This window comes from Cydia amplana, chromosome 2 (assembly GCF_948474715.1).
Source record: "Cydia amplana chromosome 2, ilCydAmpl1.1, whole genome shotgun sequence".
NCBI classification, from domain to species: domain Eukaryota; kingdom Metazoa; phylum Arthropoda; class Insecta; order Lepidoptera; family Tortricidae; genus Cydia; species Cydia amplana.
The window spans coordinates 4159705-4176078 of NC_086070.1; the positions used below are offsets into that span (position 1 = coordinate 4159705).

The following is a 16374-nucleotide window of genomic DNA, read 5'->3' on the forward strand; positions in this document are numbered from 1 at the left end:
TGATTATTTAAATTTAAAACGGCCGTTTTTGTTTTGAGTTCATAGATTGACGAATCCAGCAACATAGAAACTAGTTTGATGTATTCATAAGGTACTTTATTACAAGATACAGTCCATAGCGGCCCCCTTTTTTTAGATATCTTTCGTTAAATTGAAATAATCGCGATTATTTAGCAGTGGCGCTAGTGTGCACGTTGATGGGCTCTGAAACATGATGTTATAACGTATGAATTGAAAAACGAAGCAGACAATAGAAGCACTACACAACACACTTACGAACACATTTCTTATTGTAAATTAATTATCATCAGGATAAATAAGCAATGCAACGTACATGATGACAAAATACTGTAATTCATTTATGGCATCGAACTATTTGAAATAAAATATATTAATTAAAATAATTATTGACGTACTAGGTAAAAACTAGTGATGTACCGACTATGGTTTTGGCCGACTAGCCGACTAACCGACTAATCGGCGCTCGGATGGCCGATTAGTCGGCCGACTAGTCGGCTAGTCAGCCGAGTTCATAATCGTTACTTCCCGATAAAGATTACATTCATATGGCAACTGTAGTAGCTTTATTCAAGTTCGGATGCATTAGAAAAACAATTGTTTTGCTCCTTGCGTCGTCGCGCTTTCAATATCAACTGAAAGATGTTCCGTGCTACTGTGACGATACACCTACATAAGTACCTATACATGAATTTAATATGAACACAAGCATATTTTGTACCCTAAATACGTTTTGAGTAAAATGGACATGTAACATTTGACTAATATGGCCTTTTTATTTTATTTATGTCCTGCTTTCTGTAATTAATAATATTAGGCCGACTAATCGGCCTTTTTCGCCGACTAGTCGCCGACTAATCGCCGACTACAAATTTGGCCGGATAGTCGGCTTTCCCGACTAGTCGGCGACTACTCGGTACATCCCTAGTAAAAACCAATGTAGTTATGCTTACACTTTAATAAAAATAACCAACATCTATTTCATATGTATCAGTTAAAACTATTTGATATGGTTACAGCTGAATATAAACTCCTTTTTTTATAACATAACGCTTCGGATTATGATTATGTGCTGCATTCATATGGATAATATTATTTTCTTTCGTAGCAACGATTCTCGCTTTGCAGTATGATCCGTGACTGCAGAGGTAAACCAAGACATTCTTGAGCCTTTTGCTTGGTTTATGCGGAATAAAGCAGTAATGGTTATAAACGACTGCAGTACCACCGCAGATATCACGCACCCATTGAACAGAAGCTGCAATTCAAGTAAAGAGGTATTGAACCATTTAGTAGAACCACGTAGAACCTAGAGACGTGGTAGAGCACTGAATATCTGTATAATGGCATCTAGTTAATCGAAATTGCTGAAATATACGAGTTATATCTCTATTTTTACTATTATTTATTTGGTAAGTAATAAATATAACACAACTTTACTGACCTCAGAATTAGGTACTTAAGTTTGACTATTAGAAAAATACTACTTATATTCTAAAACTTAATAATGATTTTAAAAAAACTAGCCATAAATGTTGACTTTGTACTAAAAATGCAATTATATGTATTTGTTATATATTTTATTTTATGTCATATTTGTATCTACATTCTAGATATACATTTTTAAATAAAGAAAGCATAGAAAATAGTACTGCCCGGCGATGTTACTATCGTCAGTGTCAAAGATGTTCGTATTTTTTGGGAGCCCTTGCAAACAAAGCAAACATTTCCTTTTCACATTCAATTTCTAATTCATCAAAGTCTTATGTATATACCGTTACGAATAACAAACTTGGCAGGTAGATGAAAATGGTCTTCCAAAACTCGATATATTACCCTTCCCTTGGTTGCGTAGATTTTCGCCTTGCAGTGCCGAGTACTGCAGCGCCAAAAAATGTTAGCTTCTCTAATTTTTTGCACAAAAAAGGTATAGCCATTATATACCAACATTTCACTGCCCCGAGAGTTTCGTCCCCAAATTACTGAAAAAATATAATAGATTAAAAGGGTCAATGGGGGCCTACTTTCCAAAAGTAGGTAAGTAGTACAAGTTTTGACTTATTAAAAGATGAAATAGTAAAATTAAATTACAGCCTTTTAATTCATATCTTGTATGGGTACAGCTCTGCAATACAGTAATAATGTAGGTATGTACTTTCCACCTTCGCTAGTTTATCTATAAAAGTTGAAAAGTATCTTAATACGGATCTTTATGAGAGACGGCACACCGCTTGCGTGAAATGTGCGTGCACGGCTCCAACATTTAAGCGCACATACAGCCGGTCTGGCCTTTAGGTCGGAAGGAGGTAATTCATGAAATAAATCAATTATCGTTGAATAATAGTTTAGTTTTATTTCCAGGTGAAAAATACATACATTGTTCTAGCTAAGTGCTCGACATTAACATGAATTTTGTCCGTGGTCCTTTGTATACACGTTTTACTACGAACTAATGTAAGTGTAAATAGTTTTCAGACCATATTATAAACCCACTATTGATAAAAAAAAATCAGTTTACACCATACACAGTCTAAACAGTTTAATTCCATAAAACATACATAACATTACAACTTAACTAATACTCCGTTACGCATGACGAATTTTGGTTGTGGGTGAGAATGGGTTTCCACGACGTGATAAATCTCTCTGCCCTTTGAAGCCATAATTCTTGCTTTGCATTTGGCGCCAGTGCAGTACCAAAAGTTACTGTTGCCTCTACTGTTGCCCTTGTGCATGTAAAATGTGTAGCCGTTGTACACTAAAAGCTCGTTACCACGTGGATTAACAACCCAGGCCACTGAAAAAAAAATACTAGTGAGCAAAGTTACGTATAAAATAAAATTTTAGTCACATACAGATTTAAATAGTACTAGGTCCGCAAGTAAAGTTTATAAGGAGTCTATATTGTGTCGCATAATTGTTGTTGAAACTCATTTCGCATAATTGTTATTGTGCTGAGACTATTAACATTTCTGAAAAATCATAAAAGAAACCTAACCTAACCTACCCTGTTCTACACAACCTATGCAAAATATTATCGAAAATACTTTCTGTTTCAGCTGGACAAAAATTATGCGAATAGAGCTTTATGCGTAACATTACATAAGGACAATCAATTATTATGCGACGAGATACGACCCCGTTTATAAGTCATGAACTTTCAAAATACTTTTTTTAAGAAAAACAAACTTATCAGTTGAAACATAGTTTATTTCAAACTTTATATTATATAGTAAACTCCGTGACGTATGACAAATTTGGTAGGCGGATGACCATGGGTCTCCACCGCGAACTTTATCTCTCCGTCTTTGGTCACCCAAATTCTCGCTTTGCAGTTACTGCCGGTGCAGTACCAAAAGTTACTACATCTACTATTAACCTTACGCGTATAAAACGTGAAACCGTTGTAGACTAGCATTTTGTTGCCACGTGGATTGACAACCCAGGAAACTGAAAAAGTTAGTAATTTGTTTGTATAACCCGTAAACTAGGGGGTTACTTTGATTCGCGGGGTAACATTTATCATCGATTTATGATGAATAGTTAGTTCATTTTGAAATGCTCGCGTAAGAATTTTATGATATGGGTTGGCAACCTTTACATAAATACGTGATAGACTTCGTTCAGAAACAAAAAAATCGGTGATCAAAGTTACCCCACGAATCAAAGTACCCCAGTTTACGGTACCTAATCAAAATATTTAAAATATTTGACTAGCTACATTTACAATGATAGAGAAGCAAGGAATATGGCTAACTACAAGGACAACTATACTACTTAGTCGTCTTCCAGAACAACATTATTGGTTAGTACAAATATACATGTATAAAAAATGTATTTTTCATCATGATTGAGGAAAACCAACATTAATAATAAAATAATAAGCATAGTTAATGTCAATTTAATTGAAGTAAAAATATTATAGTTTATAATACACTCCGTTACGTATAGCGAATTTTGTGGGTACATGACCATGGGTTCTAACCACGCGCAGTATTTCTCTATCCTTGGTACTCTTGGTAGTCCAAATTGTCACTTTGCAGCCGTGGCCAGTGCAGTACCAGTAGTCGGTAGAGTGTGTACTGTTGCCCTTGTGCAAGCAAAATGTATAACCGTTGTAGATTAATTGTTCATTTCCACGGGTATTACGAACCCAAGATACTGAAATTGTAAAGAATTTGATTATAATATAATTAAGAAATATAATATTAAAGATAATAATAAATAAATTAACCTGTCTTATGTACAATATAGTGTTTACATACATACATAAATTTAAAAAATAACACACTTTAGAAAGGCACAGCACCACGAGAAATTCTCTCAACATTTTTTATTGTTCACCAAATCACAAACGAAAACAACATAAAAACATAATCCAAACAAAGTATTTATTGCATAATATAACAATTTCTTTTTCTTATAGAAAAGTGTGTGTAAAAAAGTTTTACATCTTATAAATTAAAAAGGTATCTATGACAAATTACATACTCAAAGAAGTTTATAAAAAATAACCTATGACATATACTTACTATACAGTACACTAGCAGCTTTTGCAGTTACGGATAGCTAGTAAACAGTGTTGAATTATGGTTGAAATAGTCACAACGCATTAGCTGTCAATAACGACCCCACCTTTTGTTTCATTGGACTGATGCATGAATTAATTTCTCTATTTATTTTTGGTCTTAAGTTAGGTTATTTTATAATATGGATATAAAAATAAAATACAAAAACACTTACAAAAACAATACAAAATACTTATAAACATATTATAAAAAACCTAACGTAGGGTGCCGCCAGCAGCGGGGCAAGGCCCAAGCTGCCGGTGGTCAGGGCTGCAGAGAGAGGAACCGGCGGACTATCCGCGCCGTGTCCAAGATCACCGCCTTCTGCATCTGACCCTTGATCCAACCACCTAGCGAGAGTCTCTCAAGATGTTGGTCGAGACTCTTCGCTATTAGACCGTTCACTGAAACGACTATCGGGACAATGATCGTCGAATCAACATCCCACATGGCGGTTATCTCGTGAGCCAAGTCTAGGTACTTGCTGGACTTGTCCTTCTCGGCTTTCACGAGATTCTCATCATGGGGGATGGTGATGTCAACGAGCACGGCCCGGCGTTGCGATCGATCTATTATCACAATGTCAGGCTTATTGGCTACAATAGTCCTGTCAGTGATGACAGATCGATCCCAATAGAGCGTGGCACGACCATTCTCGAGAACTGGCGCAGGTGAATACTTGTAGTACGGTACTTCGCGGTCCACAAGGCCGTATAGAAGAGCAAGCTGCTGGTGTATAATCCTGGCTACGAGATTATGTCTGTGCAAGTACTCGCCGTTAGCAAGATGAGAACAACCGGAGATGATATGCCTGAGTGACTCTCCGGGACGACGGCATGCCCGACAAATGTCGACCGTACCGTCCTTCAGGATATATTTCCGATAGTTGTTCGTCATCATTACTTCATCCGCAATTGCACAGGCAAAACCCTCGGTTTCTCCGAAGAGGTCCCCGAATCGTAACCAGTTCACCGACGCGAGCAGGTCCACATCGGGTCCCGTGAGGGCCTTGTAGAACCGCCCGTGTAGCACCTTACTCTCCCATGCCGCCTTGCGATCCGCAGTACTTAGTACCACAGGTTTGCGCCAGTTCTCGTTTGCCAAGGAGAGCGGCGTGAGGTTCCTGTCTACTGCCACCACATCACGATGCATCCCACAGTCGTTGTTAAGGAAATAATTCCTGAGATTGTACACCTCGCGGTTGTGGAGATCCTTGGCGTTTAGGAAGCCTCGGCCTCCACATTTCCGTGGGATGTACAATCTCATAACTGACGAGCGCGGGTGTAGCATGCGATGCGCGGTGAGCAGTGATCGGACCCTCCGATCCAGGGCATCCAGCTCGGTCTGAGTCCACCTTAGTATGCCAAAGGAGTATGTGAGCAGGGGCATTACCCAGGCGTTGAAGGCGCGCACTTTGTTGCCTCCTGACAAAAGACTGTTAAGGACTTTTGTGAGCCGACTGAAAAAGCGCTCCTTCACCGACCGTCTAATACCCTCGTCCTCAATACCCAACGACTGTGACATACCAAGGTATTTATAGGTTTCTGACTCAGAGATAGATCTGAAAGACATTGTCTCAGAAGGTTGTAAATTTGTTGAATTTACAACCCTCCCCCGCTGTACATGCATAACCGCACATTTATCGACACCAAACTCCATGTTGATGGCACTACTGAAGACGTCGGTGGTTTTCAGTAGCTCCAACAAGTCTCGGCTATTTGGTGCAAATAATTTGAGGTCATCCATGTACAGAAGGTGAGAAATGACTTCACCCCCACTCCGGAGCCGGCAACCTAGTCCCAAATCCTTCAGCAGGGTGCTGAGGGGATTCAAAGCTAGGCAGAACCACAGGGGACTCAGACTGTCGCCCTGAAAGATTCCTCGCTCAATCCTTATAAAATCCTGCGGGCCAGGGCGGTCATCTCCGCCTCCTGGTTGACGAAGGACTGTGGTCCACTGCCTCATACACGCGCTTAGGAAGGCTCTCAAAGCTGCATCAACTTTATAAAGCTCTAAGACCCTCCCCAGCCATGAATGAGGCACCGAATCATAGGCCTTCTTATAGTCAATCCAAGCGGCTGAGAGGGCACCCCTGTTCCGCCGGACTTGTTGGCAGATGGTCATGTCTATGAGGAGGAGCTCTTTAGTACCACGGGACCCAACCCTACATCCATTTTGAGCGGAAGCCAGAATATTGTTTGCGACAATGTGCGCGTTGATTTTTGCTCTCAAAATGGATGTAAGGAGCTTGTATAGTGTAGGCAAGCATGTGATGGGTCTGTAGTTCTTCGCTTCCGTGGTACTACCGGACTTATAGAGCAGGAAGGTGACACCAGTTGTTAAGGAAGGTGGGAGAGAACCAAGCTCGAGGGCTTGTTGAAATTGTGCTGCCAAGCGCGAGTGCGAGCATCGGAACCACTTTAGCCAGAAGTTGTGCAATCCATCCGGCCCAGGACTTTTCCAGTTCTGGGCCGTGCGGATGGCACAACTCACGTCATCGGGGCTGATGGTGACTGCCCCCATGGATTCGATGGATTCGCACTCACGCTCGACAACACTCATCCAACCCCCCTCGGTGTGTCCGACAGGCACCGACCAGATGCTACGCCAGAAGTCAGTCATGGCAGTAGCATCCGGTGGCTGCGTGTCGGACGCACGAAGGTTGGTTTCCTCCCACTTTCGGTATACCTTCCTTTGGTCACTTTGAAAACGGTGATTCTGCTGGAATCGATCCACACGCTCTCTGTAGCGGCGAATACGGTTTGCCCATGCATAGACTTTCTGCTTTAGAAAGTCGATGCGCTCTGTGACATTGGCCATGTAGTCGCGGGGCCTGATATCCGTCCCCACGAACGCCTGGTTCACAAAGCGCATTACTCGGGGGCGATTGTTGCCCCCCCTGAAGCAGATCAGCTTTGCGATGAGAGTCCTAAACGAGCTGATACGTCGCTCAATCCGCGCTTGCCATGCAGGGACACCTCCGACGGTCCTAGGTGCACGTTCAGCGTCCGGAAACTTGACTCGAGCAACACGGCACGCCGCGATGGCTCCGCAGTACATGATTGAGTGCGTATCATCTAAATCTTTACTAGTCCGTAAATGTGGCTCTAGTAAAGCGTTTAGGGCTCCCATTAGCGCTAGATTGCGTCTATTCATAGGCAGACGTGGTAATCGGGGCCTAGAGTTGGTTGTGGCACGATACTGCGTAATCGCCTCTTCCAAAGTCCTCCTCAGTTGCTCATTAGCAATTGTACTCACATTCTGACTCGCGAAATCCCCCTCATCGGTGCAAAAATCAACCCGTGGCGCCCCCGGTGCCAGGTCGGGTGCGGGCACCGGATCCGGCGACATGGCGGGCAGATCTCGCACCGAGGTGGAGTCCGCGCGAGCAGAGAGAGCCTCCTGGCGAAGCCGATCAAGTGTCGCGTCATCCAGGCGCTTTAGCCTCTGAATGACGCGCACCTGATCCGATAATCGCTGCTCCGACACGGTGATGGTAGGTTCAAGAGCCTGAAACAGAGGCAGTATTCTTGAACGATAGGCGGATAGCTGTGTTCCCCCCTCTGTAGCCCCATAATAGGCGCGCATGACATTCTCGTTCATTTCTCGAGTCCATCGCATGCGTCGCACTATACCACCGGCAGCGGGAGCCGTGGGCGGGGCAGGATGTCCCGCAGGCCCCAAGCGTGCCGGCAGCGGTGGCCGCCCTCGTCGCGCAGGTGGTCGTGGCGGCGGCGGCGGCGGCCCGCTCTCGTCACTGGACCCGTCTGTGTCAGGCGCCGTTGCAAACTCGTCGCCTGACGACGATGCGGACGAGGAACTGGACGAGGCGGGCGGGGGTGGTGGGCGTGCGTTGTTGGTTGACTCCGCTGCACGTCTTTGACTCCTCGTAATCATTGTTTCATACGTTTTTTACCGTTTGCTGTAATATTGTGTTGACCGTTTTGTTAATTTTTACCTTTGCAAGGGAATTTCGGCGATTGAGTAGAGTGCTCAGAACGCGATTAATCTCTCTAAGTATACGTGAGCACCATTATTATCCCTTTGCAGTTAAGGACTATGCAACATTGTACTAACTTTGTTATAAATCCAATACCATGTTTATGTACTGTAATATTATATTTTAATAAATTCCCCGTTACGTAAAATAAATTTCGGCGGATGAGTATGGTGGCCGAGAACGCGGTATATCTCCTTATCCGTGGTTGCCCAGATTCTCGCCTTGCAGTTCCGGACCGTGCAGACCCAGCAGTTAGACGCGCCTTTACTGTTCGCCTTGTGGATGTAGAATTTGCAGCCGTTGACGAATAGAATTTCGTTGCCACGTTCGTTAAGGACCCAAGATACTGGAAGTCAATTAGGAAGTTAGTAAATTAAATTAAGTGTGACCTGCATTCGTCGTCGTCACGTGTCAATACTGTAAACCTTTGTATATCTTAAGTAAGAAAAGGGTCAACGCGCTTGTGTAGCATTTAGAGTATAGCAACAGTCCATAGGCCGTAGTATCCACTTCCCATCGAGCAGGAATAAGAAAAATCGAGAAAGGGATGAGCAGGGGCTTGTATTACAAGTTACAAGCTTTTGAGAAACGGGCCCCTGATATCGAGATTCTATACTTACGTGCTGCGGTGGAAATGCCCATTCACGAATTATGAAAATGGTCCATGGAGACTAGCCAACTTGAGGATAATTAAATAGAACGCATGGAAATAGTCACGTAACTTTTCGTACATCATACCATAACGATACATTGTTAATTTTCATTTGGCGTTTGTCAAACTACGACTGACATATTGGCTAGGCCGCCGTTTTAACTTAATAATACACTGAAATGTGTTTTAAAATAGTTTATTGAACCATAAATCATCGCGATTGAAATGTAAAAATATATTTTTATATAGGTATTTAAATTAATAAAATACATACGTAATTATTTACAGATAAGTGGTTTAAGTCGATTGTTGTACAATCTTAAGCACCTTTATTGTCTTTTATGTAAGTTTTTAATATAATTATAATTATATAATATTTTGATAGAATAATAAAATTATATAATATTTAAAACCTTCGCGTTTTGAACACATATTAACTCACATTTATAGACGGGTCTAACGCCGCGACCATGACCAGTGAAACCTATGTCGAAACCTCGGTAAATAAAGGTAATTCAATACATTTCGCGTTAGACCCGTCTATAAATGTGAGTTAATAAAATTATAGTCAACATTTCTACAGTCCATGAATTAATAAATAAAATCCTCGACACCAGTGCCATTCATACATTCTTTAAGTACTTACACCATGGTCATTCGATTATTAATAAATTATAATATGATTAAGCCTTTGAGGAACCCTTACCACTTTACAAATGATCTCAATTTGATACTTTTATAAGATTAATGAACAGTGTCTAAATTTTTATATACATTCCATCTTTTATAATAAACTTTGGCGGTGGATGGTTATGATCCACCGCCACCCTGTATATCTTCTTGTCTTTGGTTGAGCCGATCTTCGCCTTGCAGGAGCGGATGGTACAGCACCACGAAATAGTCGTTTTGTACGTCTTATTGACATAAAACGCGTAGTTATCGCAGATAAGTATTTCATTGCCGCGATTATTGCACACCCAGAAAACTAAAAAAACATAACATAATTATTGCCCATAAAAGAATAATTAATGTGACATAAGCTCTTCATATTGTTATCAGAACAAGATTAAGGTGGTACAGGCTGGCTGAAGAAGTCGAGACCTTTGGCTTTAATTGATGGAGTCATCTAGTTGTAGACCAAACTTTACACTTTCAAAAGGTTCTTAAAGCCTTACGTAAAAGTCAAGTTTCAAAATGTAGGAAGTACAAATAAAACAAATATTTCTTCAAGATTATAGTCTTAAATAAAGCCCTTTACGTATTACAAATGGATGCGGTAAATGTTCATGGTCATTATTAATTTTTATAATCTGACTATGTTCGGTGGTTATTCTCGCGGTGCATCCCCTTTTAGTGCAACACCAGTGCGTACGTTCACCCCTGCTGCTAGGTCTGTGGATGTAGAAGGCGTATCCATTGTATATCAGTACCTCAAAGCCGCGACTGTTCATGGCGAAAATAACTGAAAAAGGAAAATATACAAACTGCTTAGTGAGGGATTTATTACAGACATGTATTTCTGAAGAGCGTTCCTTATGCCAAGAGAGGATTGAGAAGTGTACGGGTATTACGGAATCATGAAGCGTAATAAATAATAATCATATTTTAAAACTGAATACCTAGTATAAAGCGGCAGTTACACTTCGTCGTTCGCCGCATGCTGCATGCGGCGACCGCAAAATTGAAAAGAACACGTTAGTCGGTCGCATTCGGCGATCGACAGCTGCCAACGCTTATAAGGTGACGTAATAAACTAGCTTTCCTAAGCACAAGCTTTGACATCGCGACAGCTCTCAGAGATCTGATGGATGACTTTGTAATTCAGCCGCCGCATTCGGCCACCGCATTCGGCCACCGCATTAGGCGGACAGACTAGTGTAAAGACGACGTCCGTTGAACGAATCCATTCAAGAGTCATGCGGTCGCCGTAGTAGGCGGACAGACTAATGTGAAGACGACGTTTGTTGGCCTAAGTAGTTTAAAATGAATTCGGCGACCGCTTTAAGTGAACGACGTAATTGCCGCTTAACTTCTCCAGTTGCCCAAATATATACTCCTCTCATCATTTCCCATACAGTGAGAAGCCCTAGTCTCATCAGGTTGTTCAGGTCATAAAAGAAGGTACCAACTAGGAAACCAGTTTATATTTCCAAGCAGCAATTATGTACAGTCAGTAATACTATTTGCTTAGCACCTTTGCATACAAACTTATATGCAGAGGGAACCTTTTCCCTGAAGCTGACTGTATGTAATTGTATGCTTAGTTCGTAATCAATAGGTGATAAGAATATCTTACCTGAATATGTACATACTTTCTAACTCATGGGTGTCAAAGAAATTAAAAAAAAAAACATCGTTCCCTTTAATCATATAATTTTTCAAGAAGTTGGAACACTTGAAATTTCATAATATATTATTAGAATATTTCTGCCAACTCACGAACCTATATAATTAGTAAATTAAACGAACTTATATACCTTAAGTGAAGTTCTATTATAATAACATTATTCTCTCTCCCTGTTAATTAACTATTGTATAACCTTTATTGTATCCAACATTTATCACAATTTTCAAAGCTTTTACATTTCATAATATTATTAGAATATTTCTGCCAACTCACGAACCTATATAATTCCAGTGTAATTCACCTACATTTTATAATAAATGCCCTTATTAATAATAAAATGCGGCTTATCATGTTTATGGCTGTCAAAAATCTTGACCAGTTCCCCTTCCCTGGTGGTGGAGATTCTGGCCTTGCACGTACTGGTGCAGCAGAACACGTTGAATCTGCCTTTACTGCTGTTGTACTTGTGGAGATAGAAAGAGAAGCCGTTGTAGATGAGCAATGTGTTGCCCCTCTGATTTTTAACAAATCGAGCTGCAATGACACGATATTGAAGCATGATGAATTGCAAAATCTTTGCGTTTGAAGATATATTGTAAATCGTCCGAATCAAGTTAAGAGCTTGTAACAACTTAAGGTCCCATTACAATCTTATACCTTTAAAAGAGCAATTCTTGTATATTTATATATTTCAGGGATCTCAGAAACGGCTCTAACGATTTCGATGAAATTTCCTATACGGGGATTTTCAGAGGCGAAAAATCGAGCTAGGTCTTATCTCTGGGAGAACGCGCATTTTTGAGTTTTTATGTTTTCGCCCAGATATTGTATCATAGAGGATGCCTCACGTTAGACGCGGCCGTGTCCGGGCCGGAGCTTCCGGAGCTTCGTTCTCTATGGAAAGCATCACGTGATCAACTGTCATCTGTTTTAGAAAAGTAAGCTCCGGCCCGGACACGGCCCGGTCTAGCGTGAGTCATCCTTAATGCCATGACCGTACCGTACTGCGAACGTACCTATCACCTTTAAATTGAAATTAATAATTAAGATAATCTTATCCTTGTGTCGGTTTGGTTGGTTTTGTTGCGCAGAGACATAGCTACAATGAATTAGGACAATGCGATCTTATTTCATGCGACATCTGGGTTACAATTGGATCATCTGGATGCCTTGTATCTACTAAATGTCTAAAACTCTGGGGACGAGTGGATGTCAAAGGATTTTCAATTAATAGATTGTGTTGAATTGTAAACTTTATTTACAGTAGATGTAATTCTTTACTTATAAATATTATTAAGTACATCACCTGTAGGACTTTCCTTTATTTACAAACAAGATGCTGGCGGCTACCTCGCACAACGTATCACCATTGCGCTACAGCGAGGAAATGTCGCCAGCATCCTTGGTACAATGCCTCAAGGGCCTATTTTACATTTAAGCTAGTTTTGAATTTCTTTTAGTAATACCATCACCTGTAGTAGTTCTAGAAGCTGTAAGTCCGTTTTATACTTTAATATAAACACCATTTCTCACTACAAACTTCGGTGGTCGATGCTTGTGGTCGACGTTGACACGTACGATCTCCTGCCGTTTCGTTGCACTGAGGCGCGACCTGCAGCTGGGTGTTTTGCACCGCCAGGCGTCCAGCATGCCCTTGCTGCTGTGTGTGTCCAGGTAGAAGGAGTAGCCGTTGTAAACGAGAATGCCCTTTCCTCGTGTATTGTGAAGCCATAGAGCTGCGGGATGGCAGAGAATTAAATAAAAGTTACCAGCAGTCAAGACTGCTGCAATTTGTTAACATTGCATTTAACATTTAGGGTAACATTCCATTTCTGACCGCAGCTGCACTACTGGTACTGAACGCGTAGCTGTTACTGTCAATTTCCATAATAAAATGAACAGTAGTGCAGCTGCGGTTGGAAATGGACTGTCCCCTTTAAGTAAATTTTTATCTGAGAACCTACAGGAGGCGCAGCTTTGACCATCTTTTGCTTCTTTTTTGAAATCATTAGGAATATCAAGCTCCGACCAGGCTACTTTGAGTTAAGTTTAAGAAAACACCCAATGTTTAGGATACATTCATTCATTCATCATACTGTTCAAAATATTAATACACTACACAACTTTGGGAACAAATCAAATTATTTTATCATATATTTTGATTTGTGTTCTTTTCAGTTTATAATTAATACACTATTTAAATTTATTTAAGAACCCAACCTGTGTAACTATAATTCGGTAAATATTTTTGGTCAAAAAAAATCTTTGGTTCACAAAAACTGTATAATATATTATATTTTAATAAAAATGCCATCTCGAACAATAAACTTCTGTGCCACATGTTGATGTTCTTCAGAAGTCCGAATGATCTGCCTTTCTTTGGTGGCGCTGATTCTCGACTTGCAACTGGGGATCCTGCAACGCCACATATTCCGGGTCCCTTTGCTGTTGTGTGAATCCAGGTAAAAGGAATAGCCGTTGTAGATAAGGATTTCCTTGTTTCGCGTATTGATAAGCCATTGAACTGCAAAATAAAGGATAATAATGATAAGCTCCGTACCTACTAGGTGTGCTCTAGCATACACGTGACGATGGTGTATTCCTATTTGTCCCGGGCACAGATGAGAATAGGTGCATTCATATCAATTCTTCCCTTTCTCTTCGCTTCATGTATGGCAGTAATCACCTGGGGCGGAGACAAATGGGAATACGACCGTGACGATCTCTATCTATAGCGCTATTCCTCTTGATAATCTTGATGGAGGCAGACATCTAATATTCACGTGTATCTTGGAATGCGAACTTGACTTAATAGAATCCAAACTACTTACTAACAAACAGGTTTGGTGACGAGGGTACGTTTCTACAGTGAATTTAACATACACAAATGGTTGAGTTCGTTTAGATGAAAAATAACATGCTATCTTTATCAAACATCCGCGCTAAAAACACAAATAAATTCCCTTACCAGGATTTGAACCCGGAACTTTCTGCTTCGTAGGCGGGATCACTAACGACTAGGCTAGGAGGGCGAACAAACATTCTAAAGAGTATTTTGGTGTAATAAATTTGTGACACTGGAATAAACTGCATGATAACACTTAATTCTTCCTTTCGTTTCAAAAACATGTCGTTGTTTTATTCACTGTTGTCATTATATTTTAATAAAAACGCCATTCCGTACTACAAAATTGGGTGCTCCATGCTTGTGATCGATATAAACCCGAATGATCTGTTTATGTTTAGTGGCGCTGATCCGTGATCTGCAGCTTCCATTAGTGCAGCGCCAAGCGTCCCGAAACCCTCGGCTGTTGTGCTTGTCCAGGTAGAAGGAGAAGCCGTTGTAGATGAGCAATGCCTTGTCTTGTACATTGCGAATCCATAGAACTGTAGAATGGTATTAACATATATATAGTAAATTAAAACATTTAAACAGGCTTAGTACTGAATTTAATGTAATAATGTAGAAATAATATATATATTATTTCTCATAATGAGAGTAAAGAAAATGAAAGATAGGAGTATGAAAGAGGAATTATCAGAATAAGAGACGTCGGACAACGTATACAAAAGGTGCGAAATTTTTCACAAAAAAAATTAAAAAAGTAAATCGTATATTATATATATATTTTTTTACATAACTATTAACGTAAAATCACATATTTAAAATAGCTGTCAAACTAATCATGGATCATTCGAGACCAATTATTTACCGGAAACACTTCCTGTATTTAATTCAATTGTTTGTAGTTTATAATTTTTTTTCTGTTAATTTCGTGCTTAACCAATAGTTTGCAAAACTGAACAAAGCTATGGTCCTTTATAACAGAATTTAAAAAAACAATATTGTATAAAAATATTAAAAATATCAGATCCTATGACAAAGACCATTCCGAATGACGAATCGCGGTGGCGGGTGATTGTGAACCAACTTCTGCCTTAAAATGGTGCCATCCTTGGATTCGTTGATTTTGGCGTTACACGTGCGTTGTCCACGCGCGCAGTACCAGTACCTGGTTCCCTTGATAGATACCTTGCGGCAGTAGAAAGTATAGCCATTCAAAACCAACAACTCTTTGCCTCTGCTGTTCCGCACGTGAGTGACTAGAAAAAAAGAATGAGTACTACAAGAATTAAAGCACATCAAATTTTTAATAATTTTACTGCCATAAGCGAAGCGACCACGTGCAAATTATATTGATATACTACTCTCAGTGCACCTTTCGTGTCCTTATTTGTTGGTGCGGTTAAACAAAAAAGATATCAATAAAAAAAGTACCTATGTGTTTTATTTTTCACATAATAAAATAAGTCACGATTGTATCAATATCTCAGATCTTAAAACAAACACCATCCCGAATGACGAATCGCGGTGGCTGGTGAGTGTGATCCAACTTTTTCCTTAAAATGCCGCCTTCCTTGGATTCGTTGACCCTGGTATTGCATGAGGTTCCCCGCGTGCAGTACCAATACCTCGTTCCCTGGGTGGAAACCTTGCGGCAGTAGAAAGTGAAGCCACTCAAAACCAACAACTCTTTACCTCTGCTGTTTCTGACGTGGGTCACTAGAAAAAATACGTACCATAAAAATTAAAGCACATCAAATTTTGGAATCATCCGATTAAAATGCCTTGGACGTTTTATTTAAGCACAGATATTGATGTGACATTTCCATCAATATTTCTCGTGCTCATGTGTTGGCGCGGTTAAACACAAAAACATGTTCAGAACCATAATTGACTATATTTTGGTTAAAAATACAAAACATTATTTCATTTTGTGTAAAATGC

General features: G+C 40.3%; 1 protein-coding gene across 13 annotated transcripts in view; it reads right to left on the reverse strand.

Annotated features, from left to right (window-relative positions):
- Positions 1-16374, reverse strand: part of LOC134661654 (protein tramtrack, beta isoform) — a 506900-nt gene that overhangs the window by 175105 nt on the left and 315421 nt on the right. Inside the window, exon 5 of one of the 13 annotated variants that reach the window (XM_063518059.1) lies at positions 1003-1276. The exons of 11 other annotated variants lie outside the window; for them this stretch is intronic. In XM_063518059.1, coding sequence (XP_063374129.1) covers positions 1032-1276 — 245 coding nt within the window. In that variant the 3' untranslated portion in view covers positions 1003-1031. Of the gene's footprint in view, positions 1-1002; positions 1277-3932; positions 4180-16374 lie in introns of those variants that run through there. One more of the 13 variants, XM_063518103.1, reaches the window with a different exon arrangement.